This window comes from Gymnoscopelus braueri (genome assembly GCF_963280865.1).
Source record: "Gymnoscopelus braueri genome assembly, chromosome: 24".
Lineage (NCBI taxonomy): Eukaryota > Metazoa > Chordata > Actinopteri > Myctophiformes > Myctophidae > Gymnoscopelus > Gymnoscopelus braueri.
In genome coordinates, this window is record NC_137626.1 from 13,293,514 (window position 1) to 13,307,493 (window position 13,980).

A 13,980-nucleotide genomic window follows, 5' to 3' on the forward strand; every position below is an offset into this window, starting at 1 on the left:
CCACACGTTTGTGTTGGGGGTTTAAACCTTTGTACATGTGTGTGTGAAATGGATTTAATAAATTCTGAAATAAATGAGAATAATAATGATGGTGAATCGTCTGCTCCGTTCGGATGTGTGGTGTCTGACTTCTCTCTCGTCTAAAAATAAACAATTTGAATAGCTTTGTGTTGTAATCGATGTTCTTTTGTGGATTCCTATCTTAAAATATAGACTTATGCAGTGGTGGAAAGTAACTAAGTACATGTACTCAAGTACTGTACTTCAGTACAAGTTTGATTTCCCATTTTCAATACTTTTACTTCTACTCCACTACATCTCAGAGGAAAATATTGTACTTTTACACCACTACAATTATCTGAGAATCTTATTTACTAGTTACTTTGTAGATTTCTATTACTATTAATGAACCACTTCAGACATATATATATATATATATATATATATATATATATATATATATATATATATATATATACTTTGGCTATTTGAAAATAGTCGATCTACAAGCTCACAATGCGTCAAAAAATGCGTGTCATTTTAGATTTTAGCGTTGGCTATTCAAAAATAGCAGATCTAAAAGCTCAGAGCGCATCACTTCGTGCCACGCTGGGAGCTTGTACATCTGCTATTTTTTAACATGTTTGAAAAATGTTGAAAGTGTTTGAGGAATTTTGAAGAATTTAGATTTTTTTTTAAAACAAATCTCCTCTGGCACAAACATTTTCAGATGGGGGTCCGTGGTCAGATTATATATAAATTTTGGGGGTTCTTGACATGGAAGAAGTTTGAGAACTACTGCGAAGGCATTTGTAGACTCGGCCTCAGATCTTAATGGGTTAATAACGAGGCCATTTGTACCAAATTACATTTAAGAAATCACCTCCCCCTTGCCCTGGGCTGTTAGTCAGAATACAAAGGATGAGGCAAGGTGGATGTCCAGTAATTAGATAACAGACAGCCTACAGATACTTCTCTGTTTTGGAGAGTGTGTGGTCTGAAACAAATCAGAATTAAACAGAAATAAACATACGGTCTGTATACTGTACTGATCACATATAAACACACACACACACACACACACACACACACACACACACACACACACACACACACACACACACACACACACACACACACACACACACACACACACACACACACACACACAAATAAAATGTAATTAACAAAGGTAAGCCACTGCACTAAACAGCACTGCATGTGCTGGCACTTAGCAATTAACTAAAGATATGAAACATTGTAGAATAAGGAACTAAATATACATAAAACGCATACCAACAAACAATACAACAGACAGGGAACATGTGTAGGTAGAGTGTATAAGATTAAACAAATAATGATAATCAATAATCAACTAAACTAGCATCGCTGAATATGATGGAGGTAGATCACCAGATATACTGTATTAAGCACTGTAACAACACAAAGTATTCTTAATCACAGGGTAAACACAATATCTATCTATCTATCTAATTTAAAACATATATAAAATGTGAAGAAAAACGTTTGTAGATTCCTTGGCCGACAGACAAACGGACAGACACACATGGGTGAAAACTTAATCTCCCGCTTGCCTTCGGCCTGGCAGAGATAATAAAAACAAGACTGGGGCTAATAACGGCTTGACTCTCCTGTAAAAAAAAAAAACCTCTGTTGTTAAATTTACGATGTCCCATTGATTACTTAAGTCTTGCACAGCTTTGGAGGGATGAATTCACAAAATGGGAAAAACATTAACAGAAAAAAGGTGAGAGATTTACAGAATGTGAAAAATATGATATTCCGCAGCCCTCACAAGACATTTGGCACTGATCAGTGTAGTGGTTTGTGAGATCAAAGGACACGAGGACACACACACATTTGAGGGACATAATAGTATATACATACAAACAGATGAGGCTGTGCTAGACGGCTGCCCCTTCAGTGTCACCCAGTAAAAATCCTAATTCATAATTACTTTCATGTGCATTTCCCCCCTCCACTTGCCTTTAATGCCTATGCATGATTTTCATTCGATTGTAGCAGCAATTCAGTTGTTGGGTGCGGTCACACACCGAACTTTAATTCTGCCTTTGTGGGCGTATTATGACAACGCTTTTTCCCATTGAAAAGCATTGGCAGAATCCGCCCGCATAGGCGGAATCAAAGTTCGGTGTGACTGCATCAATTCTGTCGTTCATGCTATTCCGTTTCTTGCTCTGTATACTTTCCTTTGCGCTTAATGATAATTAAAAAAAAGATCTAAAAAATAACTTGAAATAAAATCAAATAAAATACTATAAAAAAATATCACATGGCTCTGGAAAGGATATTCACCAGGAGAGCATAATATAAGTAGAGATTTGTGTGAATCAGCAGCAGTCTATAAGTGCTTCCCTCAACAGCTTGAAATGCCTCAACATCACTCATGATGAAAAGTGTTCTCTTTGCAAATCCATGTTCTCTTTCTCCTTTATTTCTAAACAAAAAATAATTGTCAGGTGCCTATTTTGGCCACCGTCCACAAGATCATATGTGCCTCTATAATTGCCTTTAGATTACTTTTGGTATAATGATTGCTCCTTTGCCGCTTGATTGCATTATTTCCTCATTCTACCTTCATTTTGTATATCTATTCCCTGTCTTCTTCTGTATATTTTCCTTGTGCTTAATAAAAAAGGTAAAACAAATATAACAAAAAATATATAATAATAAGCTATGCACTAACACAGTCAGGGGCAGCGAGGAGTTTCACCCAGGAGGGCATGATCGAGAGATGTATGTCCATCACAAATAAGCAGCACTGTTGAAGTGCCTCAACACCCATCTTTGAAGTGCCCTTAAATGTTCGAATAGTCGTCTCCACACACGATACCTCTCCCTCTCCACGATGCTGTCCACAAATTGCACCATCCGGCGTTCTGCTAGCTGTTCGTAATCCGACATCTATTCCTTGAGGCGCTCCGCTTGCCTTCTCCAGTGTTCTCTTTGCATCGCCATGCTCTTTTTTTGCATCCATCTGCTCCATCTGTAGGAGGAATTGGTCTTTCTCGGACGATGTCGTGAACCTAAATTCCCCGAACAGAGACTGCTTGGCTGTTGTGTCATATCAATTGTCTATAATCTCTATCCATAAATGTCTGTGTCCCCCACCTCGTAACTGCATCTCGAGAACTGTCTGACCAATCGACTTCAAACTTGCCATGTGTATCACCGAGCACCCAAGGGAGTAGAGTAGTAGAGTGCCAAGTGGGAAACCATTCGGATCAGAGGTTGTGTCTGTCTGACTGTGTGCCATTAATGTCCATATATGGAGATTGCTGATGTCATCAATATAACGTCATCGTACTGCCGTCATAGACTGGCCTCCAAGTACTATGATGGGTGCTGCACAGTGTACTCTAACAACGGGTACAATGGGTAATGCTTATGCTAGTCTATCTATTCTATTAAATGCACAAAATGAGGAGTACAGCATTCAGATGTTTCTAAGCAGAAAAGAGCTGTGGTACATCATCATCACAAGTCATTCCGGTTGCAACCATCTCTTTCTCTGGAATCAGACCGCCTAGCTTTCGCCGCAAGGAGTCCATGGTCTCAATGGGGACCTGGTCTGCGATGGTTTCCATGTACTTCAGCACAAAGAGGTCGGCATCTTCCAGGATGAAGCGGTTTCCGAAAACGTCCACGATAGATCCAATTGCAAAGTCACATGGTCCGTAGAACACGGGATTCTCCACGGAGCTGCCTTGCTTGGGGATGCGCGTCTTACTCAGGAACATGCCGCCGACGATCCCGCGGATGGGCCGCTCGTAAATGTTGATCGTGTCGTTGGCCAGGAAGTAAGACAGGATGAAGAAACGACCCTCGTCGTTGACGTTCTTGGTGTCCAGCCTGGCGACGTAGCGCAACACTTTCTTGTCCATGTCCATCATCTTAATGTAGTCCTTTTTGGGGCGCTTTGGGAATAGAGGATTCAGGCAGTTCTCGATAGTGTCCTCGAGTGAGCCGAAACCGTTGTACTTAGGAATCTCCCTCGACACTTCATCGAGCTTCTTCTCTGGCATTTCCTTGGGCCTTAGATTTATGCGCGGGTAGTTCTGCTCATAGAAGGTCTTGGTGAAGTCATCACATTTGTACAGTGTGAAGGTACGGCCCAGAATTTCCACCTTCTCCCCGACCTTGAAGTCTTTGGGAGTGAAATATTCAACCACTTCCCGTTTGGTGACTTCCAGCACACAGCTGGGGAAAGATTGTCTAACTTCCTTGGGGAGCTTCTGCCTTTTCAACAGGACAGGGAAGGGGTCTCGGCCGCAGTTCTCCTTGTGGACCTCTAGGATCTCCACCGTGTCATCTGCAAGGTAATACTGAATGGTCACGGGCCTGGCTTCAGTCGGAACTTCACTGCAGTGCCACATGCCAAAGAAACGCAATACCTTGCGGTCCAGCGTGAGGAACTGCTTCAACCGGTCAAAGTCGGGCGGCGTGGTAAAGCAACGCTCTGGTTGGAGACGATGTGTGATGTAAGGATCCCTCGGGGTCGGCTCCGGGTCGTTCAAAGCTATGCCTTTGCTCTCCATGAAGTTCTGCGTGAAGAGGTCACAGTGCGTGATGCGGTATTTGACCCCGTACACCGTTATGTCGACGGCTATGTTCAAGTCGCTCCAGTGGTAGAAGTCGCCCCACTCGTTCTTGGGCAGACGCTGGCGCTTGGTCAACTTGCCCTGACACAGTCCGGAGTTTTCCACCTGTGGCTCGATGATGTACATGGTCTCGTCCTCCAGATAGTAGTAAATGACCACGGGTCGCACGCGGTAGCTCTCCATCTGCGAGTGCTTCACTTCCTCATAGATGTAGGCGTAGAAACGCAGAATCTTCTTGTCTAAGGCCACATATAACGGTTGCCATGGGGTATTAGCTGAAAACAGCATATTGCTGGTTTCGGTATTTTTAGACATGGCTGTTTTTACGGTCTCTCAGTTACAACAGTTTTAAGTTCTTGAAGATATTAAAAAGATATATCGGGACAAAAGTCCTCGCCTGGGCCTTTTTATACTCTTGGCTGTAGAACTTTGCTGACGTCATTCTGTTGAGAGAAGCCCAATAGTGGGTATGCGCTGATGTCACTTTCCAGCCACCAATCCGTGCTTAGTAACTGTTGCTAGGAAGTGTTTCCTCCCACACACCTGTCTAGCCCAGTGATTCCCAACCTGTTTAGTTCCAAGGATCCCTGTGTTTAGCATTATGTCATTTGACATGATTTCTGTCTACCAGTGGTGGAAAAAGACTACACATTTTTTACTTAAGTAAAAGTATCAACATTGCAATGTAGAAATACTCTGTTACAAGTAAAAGTCCGGTATTCAAATTTTACTTGATTAAAAGTACAAAAGTATTGGCATCAAAATGTACTTACAGTAACAAAAAGTCATTACGCGGAATGTCCCATTACACAACTTTTCAAATGTATAAACATCCTTTGAAACTAGCAGATCTACAAGCTCACAGCGTGTCGCTTTGAGACACGTTGTGAGATTGTAGATCGGCTTTTTACAAATAGTTGGAGTATATATAGGGCTGAGTGGTTAATGTACTGTATATTTTGTAATATTCATCCAAATCTAGAAAGTAACTAGTAAATTATGTTTTCAAATAATTGTAGTGGGGTAAAAGTACCATATTTTCCTCTGAGATGTAGTGGAGTAGAAGTAAAAGTATTGAAAATTGGAAATACTCAAGTAAAGTAAAAGTACCTCAAAATTATACTTAAGTACATTAATTGAGTAAATATATTTAGTTACTTTTCACCATTGAATTTAACTCTGAAAGTGTACAAATGGAACCAGTTGCTACCATTTCTACTGCCTCTGAGTCACAGACCTGTAAGGGTCCATTTAGAGTAGACCCTTGGTGGAATTGCAGAGATACGAGATAAGATTTCCCGACAGCAATGATTTTTTAAATGATGATAAATGATATGTATCATTAGCCGATCTACAAGTGCTGTGAGCTTGTAGCACACACACTGCTGTGAGAGAACACTGCTATGCTGTTTAGTTGATTCACTCGTGTTTGTATTATGTCTCTACGTTTTTGTAGTGGTTCTACAAGCAGGTCAATGCATGCCCGGGGGGGTTTCAGAGAGTTTAGAGTGGCTAATGGGGTCGTGTAGCTACTAGTACAGACACTGAACAGCTGCATGGTATACTTTCACTTTCAGTTGTGTGTCAGAGGATCATTTCTGGGAAATGGCCTGATCCGCTGTAAAGCATGTGTTTCTACCACTGGGGATCAATTAGAAGTGTGATAAACACACACACACACACACACACACACACACACACACACACACACACACACATACACATACACATACACATACACACAAACACAAACATGTTTATCAGACATGTTTCAATTTAACTAAATGTACTTAGCCTTGTTGAAGTTACAGGATAGCCTAACAGATAACTGTAAGTTGGACATTGACAACACGTACGCAGGAAGAGATAAAGCAGATGAAAACAAGTATTTGTTAAACATTTTTGACATTCTTGACTAAACGGTCAAGGCCATACGCTCCCCATGGGGGGGGGGGGGGTTGGGGGGAATGTTTCCGTTTATAATATATTTATATCTACAATTATCACTTATACAGGGATAATGAAGACCATAAACAGTTAGTTTGCCTTCTCTGTGTGTAATATGCCCATAGGCGACAGACAGTTGACCCTCCGTGACCTACTTTCAGAGGCAGATAGGATCAGTGACAGAGGCAAGAGACGCAATAAATCAGTTGTTCTCAAACTTTTTCATGTCAAGGACCCCCAAAATGATATGTATTTGGCCGGACTCCCATTTCAAAATATTTGTTCCAGGCACCCCCCAGAAGCAAAGATTTGAGTTACAAATGTTCGCTTTAAAGAATATGTATACAAAGGTTTGCAGAAATTGTCACGATTTTTTCAAAAATAGCAGATCTACAAGCTCATAGCACGGCACTCGGTGCCGCGCTATGAGCTTGTAGATCTGCTATTTTTGAATAACCAAAGTATAAAAGGTTAAAGTGGTTAGAATTATTGTGATGCTATATTAACACATTTTGCTGGGGACCCCCTGGAACACCCCCATGGACCCCTGGGGGTCCCCGGACACCACTTTGAGAACCAATGCAATAAATAATATGCTGGGAAATATATCTACCACGATGTATGTATTTTAATACTAGGGCGATGCCTGTTGGGAATGCATGGGGTTATGCAATACCCGTTGTACCCATTGCCAGAGTACTTGCAAGTACAATACCTAACCCTTATCATTGTACTTTTTTTTACTTTTATCTCACGATTTTTGTAACCCATGTTTTTTTTTTCACCCATGCAGTGCCAATTGCCTAAGAGCTGTCATCCTGGGCACTACTCTCCCTCTGCCAGCCTGGGGAGAGCCCCGAACTGAGCTCATGCTTCCCCTTCCAATGCATGAGGAGTGAGCAGGCAGCAACTGAGGTAAGACTTAAAAGATGCGTAAGAATAGCAGCAGACACACAGACAGACACACACACACACTCACATTTTAACCAAGTATTTATGTCCACATAAAGTAGAATACATACAGGGACATAAATATTATAGGTGCAGTAGGGTTACATTGACAAAATCATGGCATATGTTTTCATGATACAATAGGCATGTCACTCAGTACTCTATGGGTATTATAAGTAACACCGTGTCCGCTATATGTGGCGGCTGCCAATTATAGCAGAGACAGCACAATACTTTGCCAGCTTTTTTGCCTCCTTTTTGGGCATCCTAAGTTGTTGAAGCCCTCTAGCAACTAGTCTGTGGGTATGTCCCAGGCTGCCGAATATAAAAACAAATAGTCTGCACCTATAACCCAGCTCTGAGATGGTATGTAGGAGTGGTTGGTATTTAATGACATCCTCTAGGCTATGGTCAAAGGTGCATGCTATCTCTAAAACAGACACTTCTCTGGACTCTTCATCAACCACAACAACGTCTGGTGTATTAGCTGTCAAGGATGTAAATATGTCTGGGTCTATCTGTGGTAATGGGATGCCATATCACCCTGAACACGCACGAGCTCGTCTCTAACATGTTTCCAAGAGCTCCATTTGTCAGGCACCAGTGTTGACAGGTTTGTGTGTCTTAATGGTGGTGGTGGTGGTCTCCCAAACAGGGTTGCCAGATCTGCTTATTATTAATGATTTCCCCGCAAGATTTTATTTGAAAATAGCCGAATAGATCTTCTATTTTCAAATAGCTGACGTATATGTTAAAGTGCTCATGTGGCCCATAGTCGCTTCTTTTGGGCTGGTTTTCCTACACCTGGTTGCTTGCTTCTCTCACAGAATCTGGCAACACTGCTCCCAAGGCGTGCCATGGCAGACGCAGACAGGCACAGATCCCATCCTTCCTTCCTTCCTTCAGGAAACTCTACACAGTTTATTGACTTCACAAGGTTATCACCCATTCGAGGCATCATGTGCATAATATGGAATCCCTGCTAGTGAACATGAAGTCTCACCTTGTTGCAAGTTGGCCTGCTCACTTTGGAAGAAATGTAAAGTGTCTGCAGGCTTTGGGATTTACATGCTTCACGGCCAGTGGTGGAAAACATTCTCACATGTTTCACTTAAGTAGAAGTATCAATACTGCATCGTAGAAATACTCTGTTACAAGTAAAAGTCTGGAATAAAACATTTACTGGAGTAAAAGTAGACGAGTATTGGTATCAAAATGTACTTAAAGTACCAAAAGTAAAAGTACTAGAATGTTTGAAAATAGCAGATCTACAAGCTCACAACGCGTCGCATCACATGTTGTTATACATATTAGCTATTTTCAAATAGCCTAAAATAGGGCTGAAGTAATGTATTATATCTGCAAAGTAACTAGGTTTTCAAATAATTGTAGTGGAGTAAAAGTACAATATTTGCCTCTGAGGTGTAATGGAGTAGAAGTAAAAGTACCTTGAGTAAATGCACTTAGTTACTTTCTACCACTGTTCACGACAGGAAAGATGATCAGAGAGAGCTTTTCATGAAGTGCAAATTCAAGTTGTCATGTTGCCATGGCGTGTGGTTTCTATAAAGACCAGTGTCTTCTGGTATTAATTATTCAACAACAGACGGGCTTCAAACTGTAAACTGGCCACGTTACCACTGACACACACCATTTATGGGCTCCTTTGATCTCTGATAGAGGAACTTAGTCATCACAACACAAGAGAAATGAGGAAAAAACTGCATTCACACAGGCAGAAAACATTGATATACAATATGTTAATCTAACCATATGTGGAGTGTGTTAAGATTTTATTCTTGAAGACGCTTGGTATCTAACCCTCAAATGTTCACTTTCAAACCCCACACCAGATGGCATAATATTCCATCCCCCATCTAACAGATTATGTGAACGTCATATCAAGTCCTATATAAGCAGACACCAAAGAAAACAAGATATCACATGCTGAGAAGTTATCACTCATAATAAAGTCACATCAAGTCCTTTGTTGCATTGACACCACTAATGCCTATCGTGAGGGGATGCTAATTCTAAGGGATTATGTGAGCTTTCCGCACCGAAGTGTATTGAGTGGAAAACAACGCCGGCGACAGAAACACTTTATCCCTTGACCATGAAAGAAGATTCTGGAACTTCTGAAATGGCTCCTTTCTTATGATTGGCACTGGAATAATGGAGTAGCCCAATAGAAAACCCTTTGGTTTTGTGAATCGCAATCTCTATATAAAAACATTCTTTATATATTTTTTAATTAGAAAAAATGTTCTCCATATTTAAATGTCATCTAATTAGATCTATTAACAGTTAAACAAGGGCCTTTGTGATGCGACGCATTGTGAGCTTGTAGATCTGCTATTTTCAAAAGATTTGAAAACTTGAAATGGGACATTCTGCATAATGAGTACTTTCTACTTTTGGTACTTTAAGTACATTTTGATACCAATACATTTGTACTTTTACTCAGACATACAGTAGTTAACATAGATAAATCATTGGTTCTCAAAAGTGGGGTCTGGGGACCCCCATGGGCCTTTGGGGGGTACCAGGGGGTCCCCAGCAAAATTAGTTAATAAAGCGTCACAATCATTTTAACCCCTTTATCCATATTTTATACTTTGGCTATTCAAAAATAGCAGATATACAAGCTCATAGCGCGGCACTCGGTGCTGCGCTATGAGCTTGTAGACCTGCTATTTTCTTTTAGCATGCTACTGAAGTCATCTACATGGTATTGTTCAGTATGTGTCGATATGCCTTATCAACCAATAGTTGAAGCTGATTTCTGAACAGCATTTATGCCCGATGTCCCCAGTGACAAACCTTGGTTGTTGGATTATTTATTAGTTTATTTGTATTGTCAAGTGTGATTATATTACTTGTGTATTATGGTGTTTTGATACACAAGTGTTGAGATACATTCTCGGGCTACATTGAAAATGAGGGCCTGCCCCTCGATTGTATTTTCCGAGCATAAATAAAGGTTATGATGATGATGATATAAGTCATTTAGTGTGCCTCCTATCACCTCCTCCTTAACAGGAAGCAAACACATACATTTCCACACACTGACGAAGGCCGGTTAGCCGAAACGCTTGTTGTAACTAAGGCATACGGAGAAATACCAAGTAAAGAAACTTTGCTCATGTTGCCAGTGACTCTTCGCCTTATGTTTTATGAGGACAATGCACCGGAAGAGTCACAGGAACATCTTTACCAGTCAATTAGAATGACACTCTCCCAAACTTCCTATTTTAAGGAAGCTGATTCCTATCCGTATAAGACGGACGTGACATTTGAATCGTGACAAATGTCACGTCTCACCTAGACACGGGATCTGACCCAGATTTTGACCTGATGGTCAAGATTCAATTTATCCCCTGAGCAAGCATGCCGGCTCTATTAGCTCAATGGTAACAAATGTCAGCACTTAAGCAGGAAACTGCAGGTTCAAATCCGGGGTAGAAGAGGAAAGTTACTTAGTGCTGCTTTAGCCCAAGATGATGTGTTTTTATCTGTTCTCACGTTATTGCCTTTTTCTGTTGAATTAGATTGGAGTAGCATATTTTGAATATGAAGTTCTAGATCATATTATTATTTGTATCTTGTCAGTACGTATGTGTTTTTATTTATTTATTGGGTGTCATGGATGTTCGCCAAAGGTTATTTGCCAAAGGCTATTCCGTCTGCTGTGTGTACCAAATATTTGCGTGCTTGTCTGACATAATTGCAGCTCTACGCAGCTGTGGCAGGGCGTGTGTTGTTTATTTTACGGGGTCAGATGAGGCTGTGGATGCACAGCGTTAAACAACTGAACTCAAGCTTTTAAAAAGCCATTTAAGCTATAACTAGGCTAAGTTTGAACTTGTGTGTGAGGTGGTGCAACATGGCTCCCAGGTGTCAGACCCAGATCAGTAGCTATACTCTATACCACCAGTGGTGTAAAGTAAGTAAGTACATTTTGAACACCTGCCTTTCACTTGTAACAGAGTATTTCTACATTGCAGTATTGAGAATTTGAGTGCTTTTTTTCTACCACTGTTTCTGCTATTCCCTAGAGGTGGGCCAGTGACATGTGTGTCTGTCAGGAAGGAGGGGCGACGGTGACAAACACTGTCCTCTGTCTGCAGAACAGTAGGAAGAACACAACAAAACAACCGGCATCCGCATGGCGGATCCACATGGCAACTTTTCCACGGGGAAAAACATCTTCTCAGATGTTTCGTTTCCTGCTATAGCCCCTATACCCTATAACAGGAATAGCCTGTTTATAGCCCCTCACTTCACTTCCTATGTGCCACCAGTGGTGTAAAGTAACTAAGTACATTTACTTAAGTACTGTACTTAAGTACAATTTTGAGGTATTTGTACTTTACTTGAGTATTTCCAATTTCCAATACTTTTACTTCTTTGAAAATAGCCGATCTACAAGCTCGCAACGCGTCGCAACGCGTCACATCGCGACGCGTTGCGAGCTTGTAGATCTGCTATTTTCAAATATTTAGTACTTTTACTTTTGATACTTTAAGTACATTTTGCTGCCAATACTTTTTTACTTTCACTCAAGTACATTTTTAATTCTGGACTTTTACTTGTAACAGAGTGATTTTATATCGCAGTATTGGTACTTTTACTTAAGTAAAGAATTTGAGTACTTTTTCCCACCACTGTGTGCCACAGCTTGATTGCCCTGGATGCCCGCCAGGCCGCCACTGGTCATACCATACCAAATAATACAGTAAAGCCTCTAGCAGTGAAACCCCTGAGCCCCTGCAGCTTACATTACAGAGTCAGGGAAGGGAGAGTCCTAGAAGGGAAGGATGTATTGTACACACGGAGCGGGTGTACATCCCACTTTCTCAGGCAACTAAAGAAGGCCGGCATTGGTCCCAAAGGTCACGAGAGCACCTTAATCACGTCTTCGAAACCAGCTGATCCATGAACGTTTTGACGTATAGAATATAACTAGTGTAAAGATTCGGGGACTATAGAGACTTTACAAAAATGTGTCAACATTGTTATGATTTCATCTGACGCCACTTATAGTTAAATGGCATTTTCCAATTGAAACCTCCCATTGAAAAATTACATAATCTCAAACTAAAGATTACAAAACGTAAAGTAATAGCTTAGTAATGTCCTAAGCAAGCTGAATTAGAGTTGGAACGGAGTTTCTAACTAAAAGTATGAAGGACTTTGTATAGGTGCCAAAAACAGACAGAATAAATAAATAAAGGATAATAATTAGTGAGGATAACATTGTTATGGATAACATTGTAGTGTGCTTGTCTTAGTGAGCTCACAATGAACCTGCAGACTCGGGTAGAGGCTGTTGTATGTCTGTGTGGCATGAAGCTGCTTGCTTATGGCTTGCTGTTTCAACAGAGGGACCGTTTTTCAAATCAGATAGTAGAAGATCCATGAGCGAACTCATGTCGAGACACGTCGCTCTTTGCTACACAACACAAACCCATAAATCACCATTGTCTTCAACCTTAAGACAATGGTGCTTACCTTGCGTGTGTGTGTGTGTGTGTGTGTGTGTGTGTGTGTGTGTGTGTGTGTGTGTGTGTGTGTGTGTGTGTGTGTGTGTGTGTGTGTGTGTGTGTGTGTGTGTGTGTGTGTGTGTGTGTGTGTGTGTGTGTGTGTGTGTGTGTGTGTGTGTGTGTGTGTGTGTGGGGGACCACAATGGAAGTCCCCAGGACTTTGTTGTGTTAATTTAATTTTCTTTTTAGCTTTAATGTCTTTACCACGTGCTGTTTAGTCATTTCTGACTAATAATAGCGTGTGTGTGCACGCTCCTTTTGATCCTAGCCTAGAGGAAGCTTTTATGACTAAGGTCATTAAATTCCAACCACTATCTGCATACCATCTCAGAGCTGGGTTATAGGTGCAGACTATTTGTTTTCATATTTGGCAGCCTGGGACATTATACCCACAGACTGGTTGTTAGAGGGTTCCAACAACTTGGGATGCCCAAAAAGGGGGCAAAAAGGCTGGCAAAGTATTGTGCTGTCTACTGTGCTATAATTATATATAATTATATGGCGGAGACGCTGTTACTTTTACCCATAGCGTACTGAGTGACATGCTTACTGTATCATGAAGACATAATGCCATGAGCTTGTGAATGTAACCTTACTGCACCTAATATTTGTGTCCTTGTGTGCTCTCCTTTGTGTGGACATAAATAAATGTGTGTGTGTGTGTGTGTGTGTGTGTGTGTGTGTGTGTGTGTGTGTGTGTGTGTGTGTGTGTGTGTGTGTGTGTGTGTGTGTGTGTGTGTGTGTGTGTGTGTGTGTGTGTGTGTGTGTGTGTGTGTGTGTGTGCGTGCGTGCGTGCGTGCGTGCGTGCGTGCGTGCGTGCGTGCGTGAGTGCGTGCGTGTGCTAGTACCATATAACTAGCACATCCGCAGTGGTTGGAGGCATGGCATGTATG

General features: G+C 41.3%; 1 protein-coding gene across 1 annotated transcript; it reads right to left on the minus strand.

Annotated features, from left to right (window-relative positions):
• Window positions 1-3,488: 3,488 nt before the first annotated feature.
• LOC308080482 (EF-hand domain-containing protein 1-like) lies at window positions 3,489-4,958 on the minus strand (the record flags this gene model as incomplete). The annotated part of the gene is made up of 1 exon (XM_080422380.1): window positions 3,489-4,958. One exon carries the CDS (start codon window positions 4,956-4,958, stop codon window positions 3,489-3,491), a length of 1,470 nt encoding a protein of 489 aa, XP_080278506.1.
• Window positions 4,959-13,980: the final 9,022 nt, after the last annotated feature.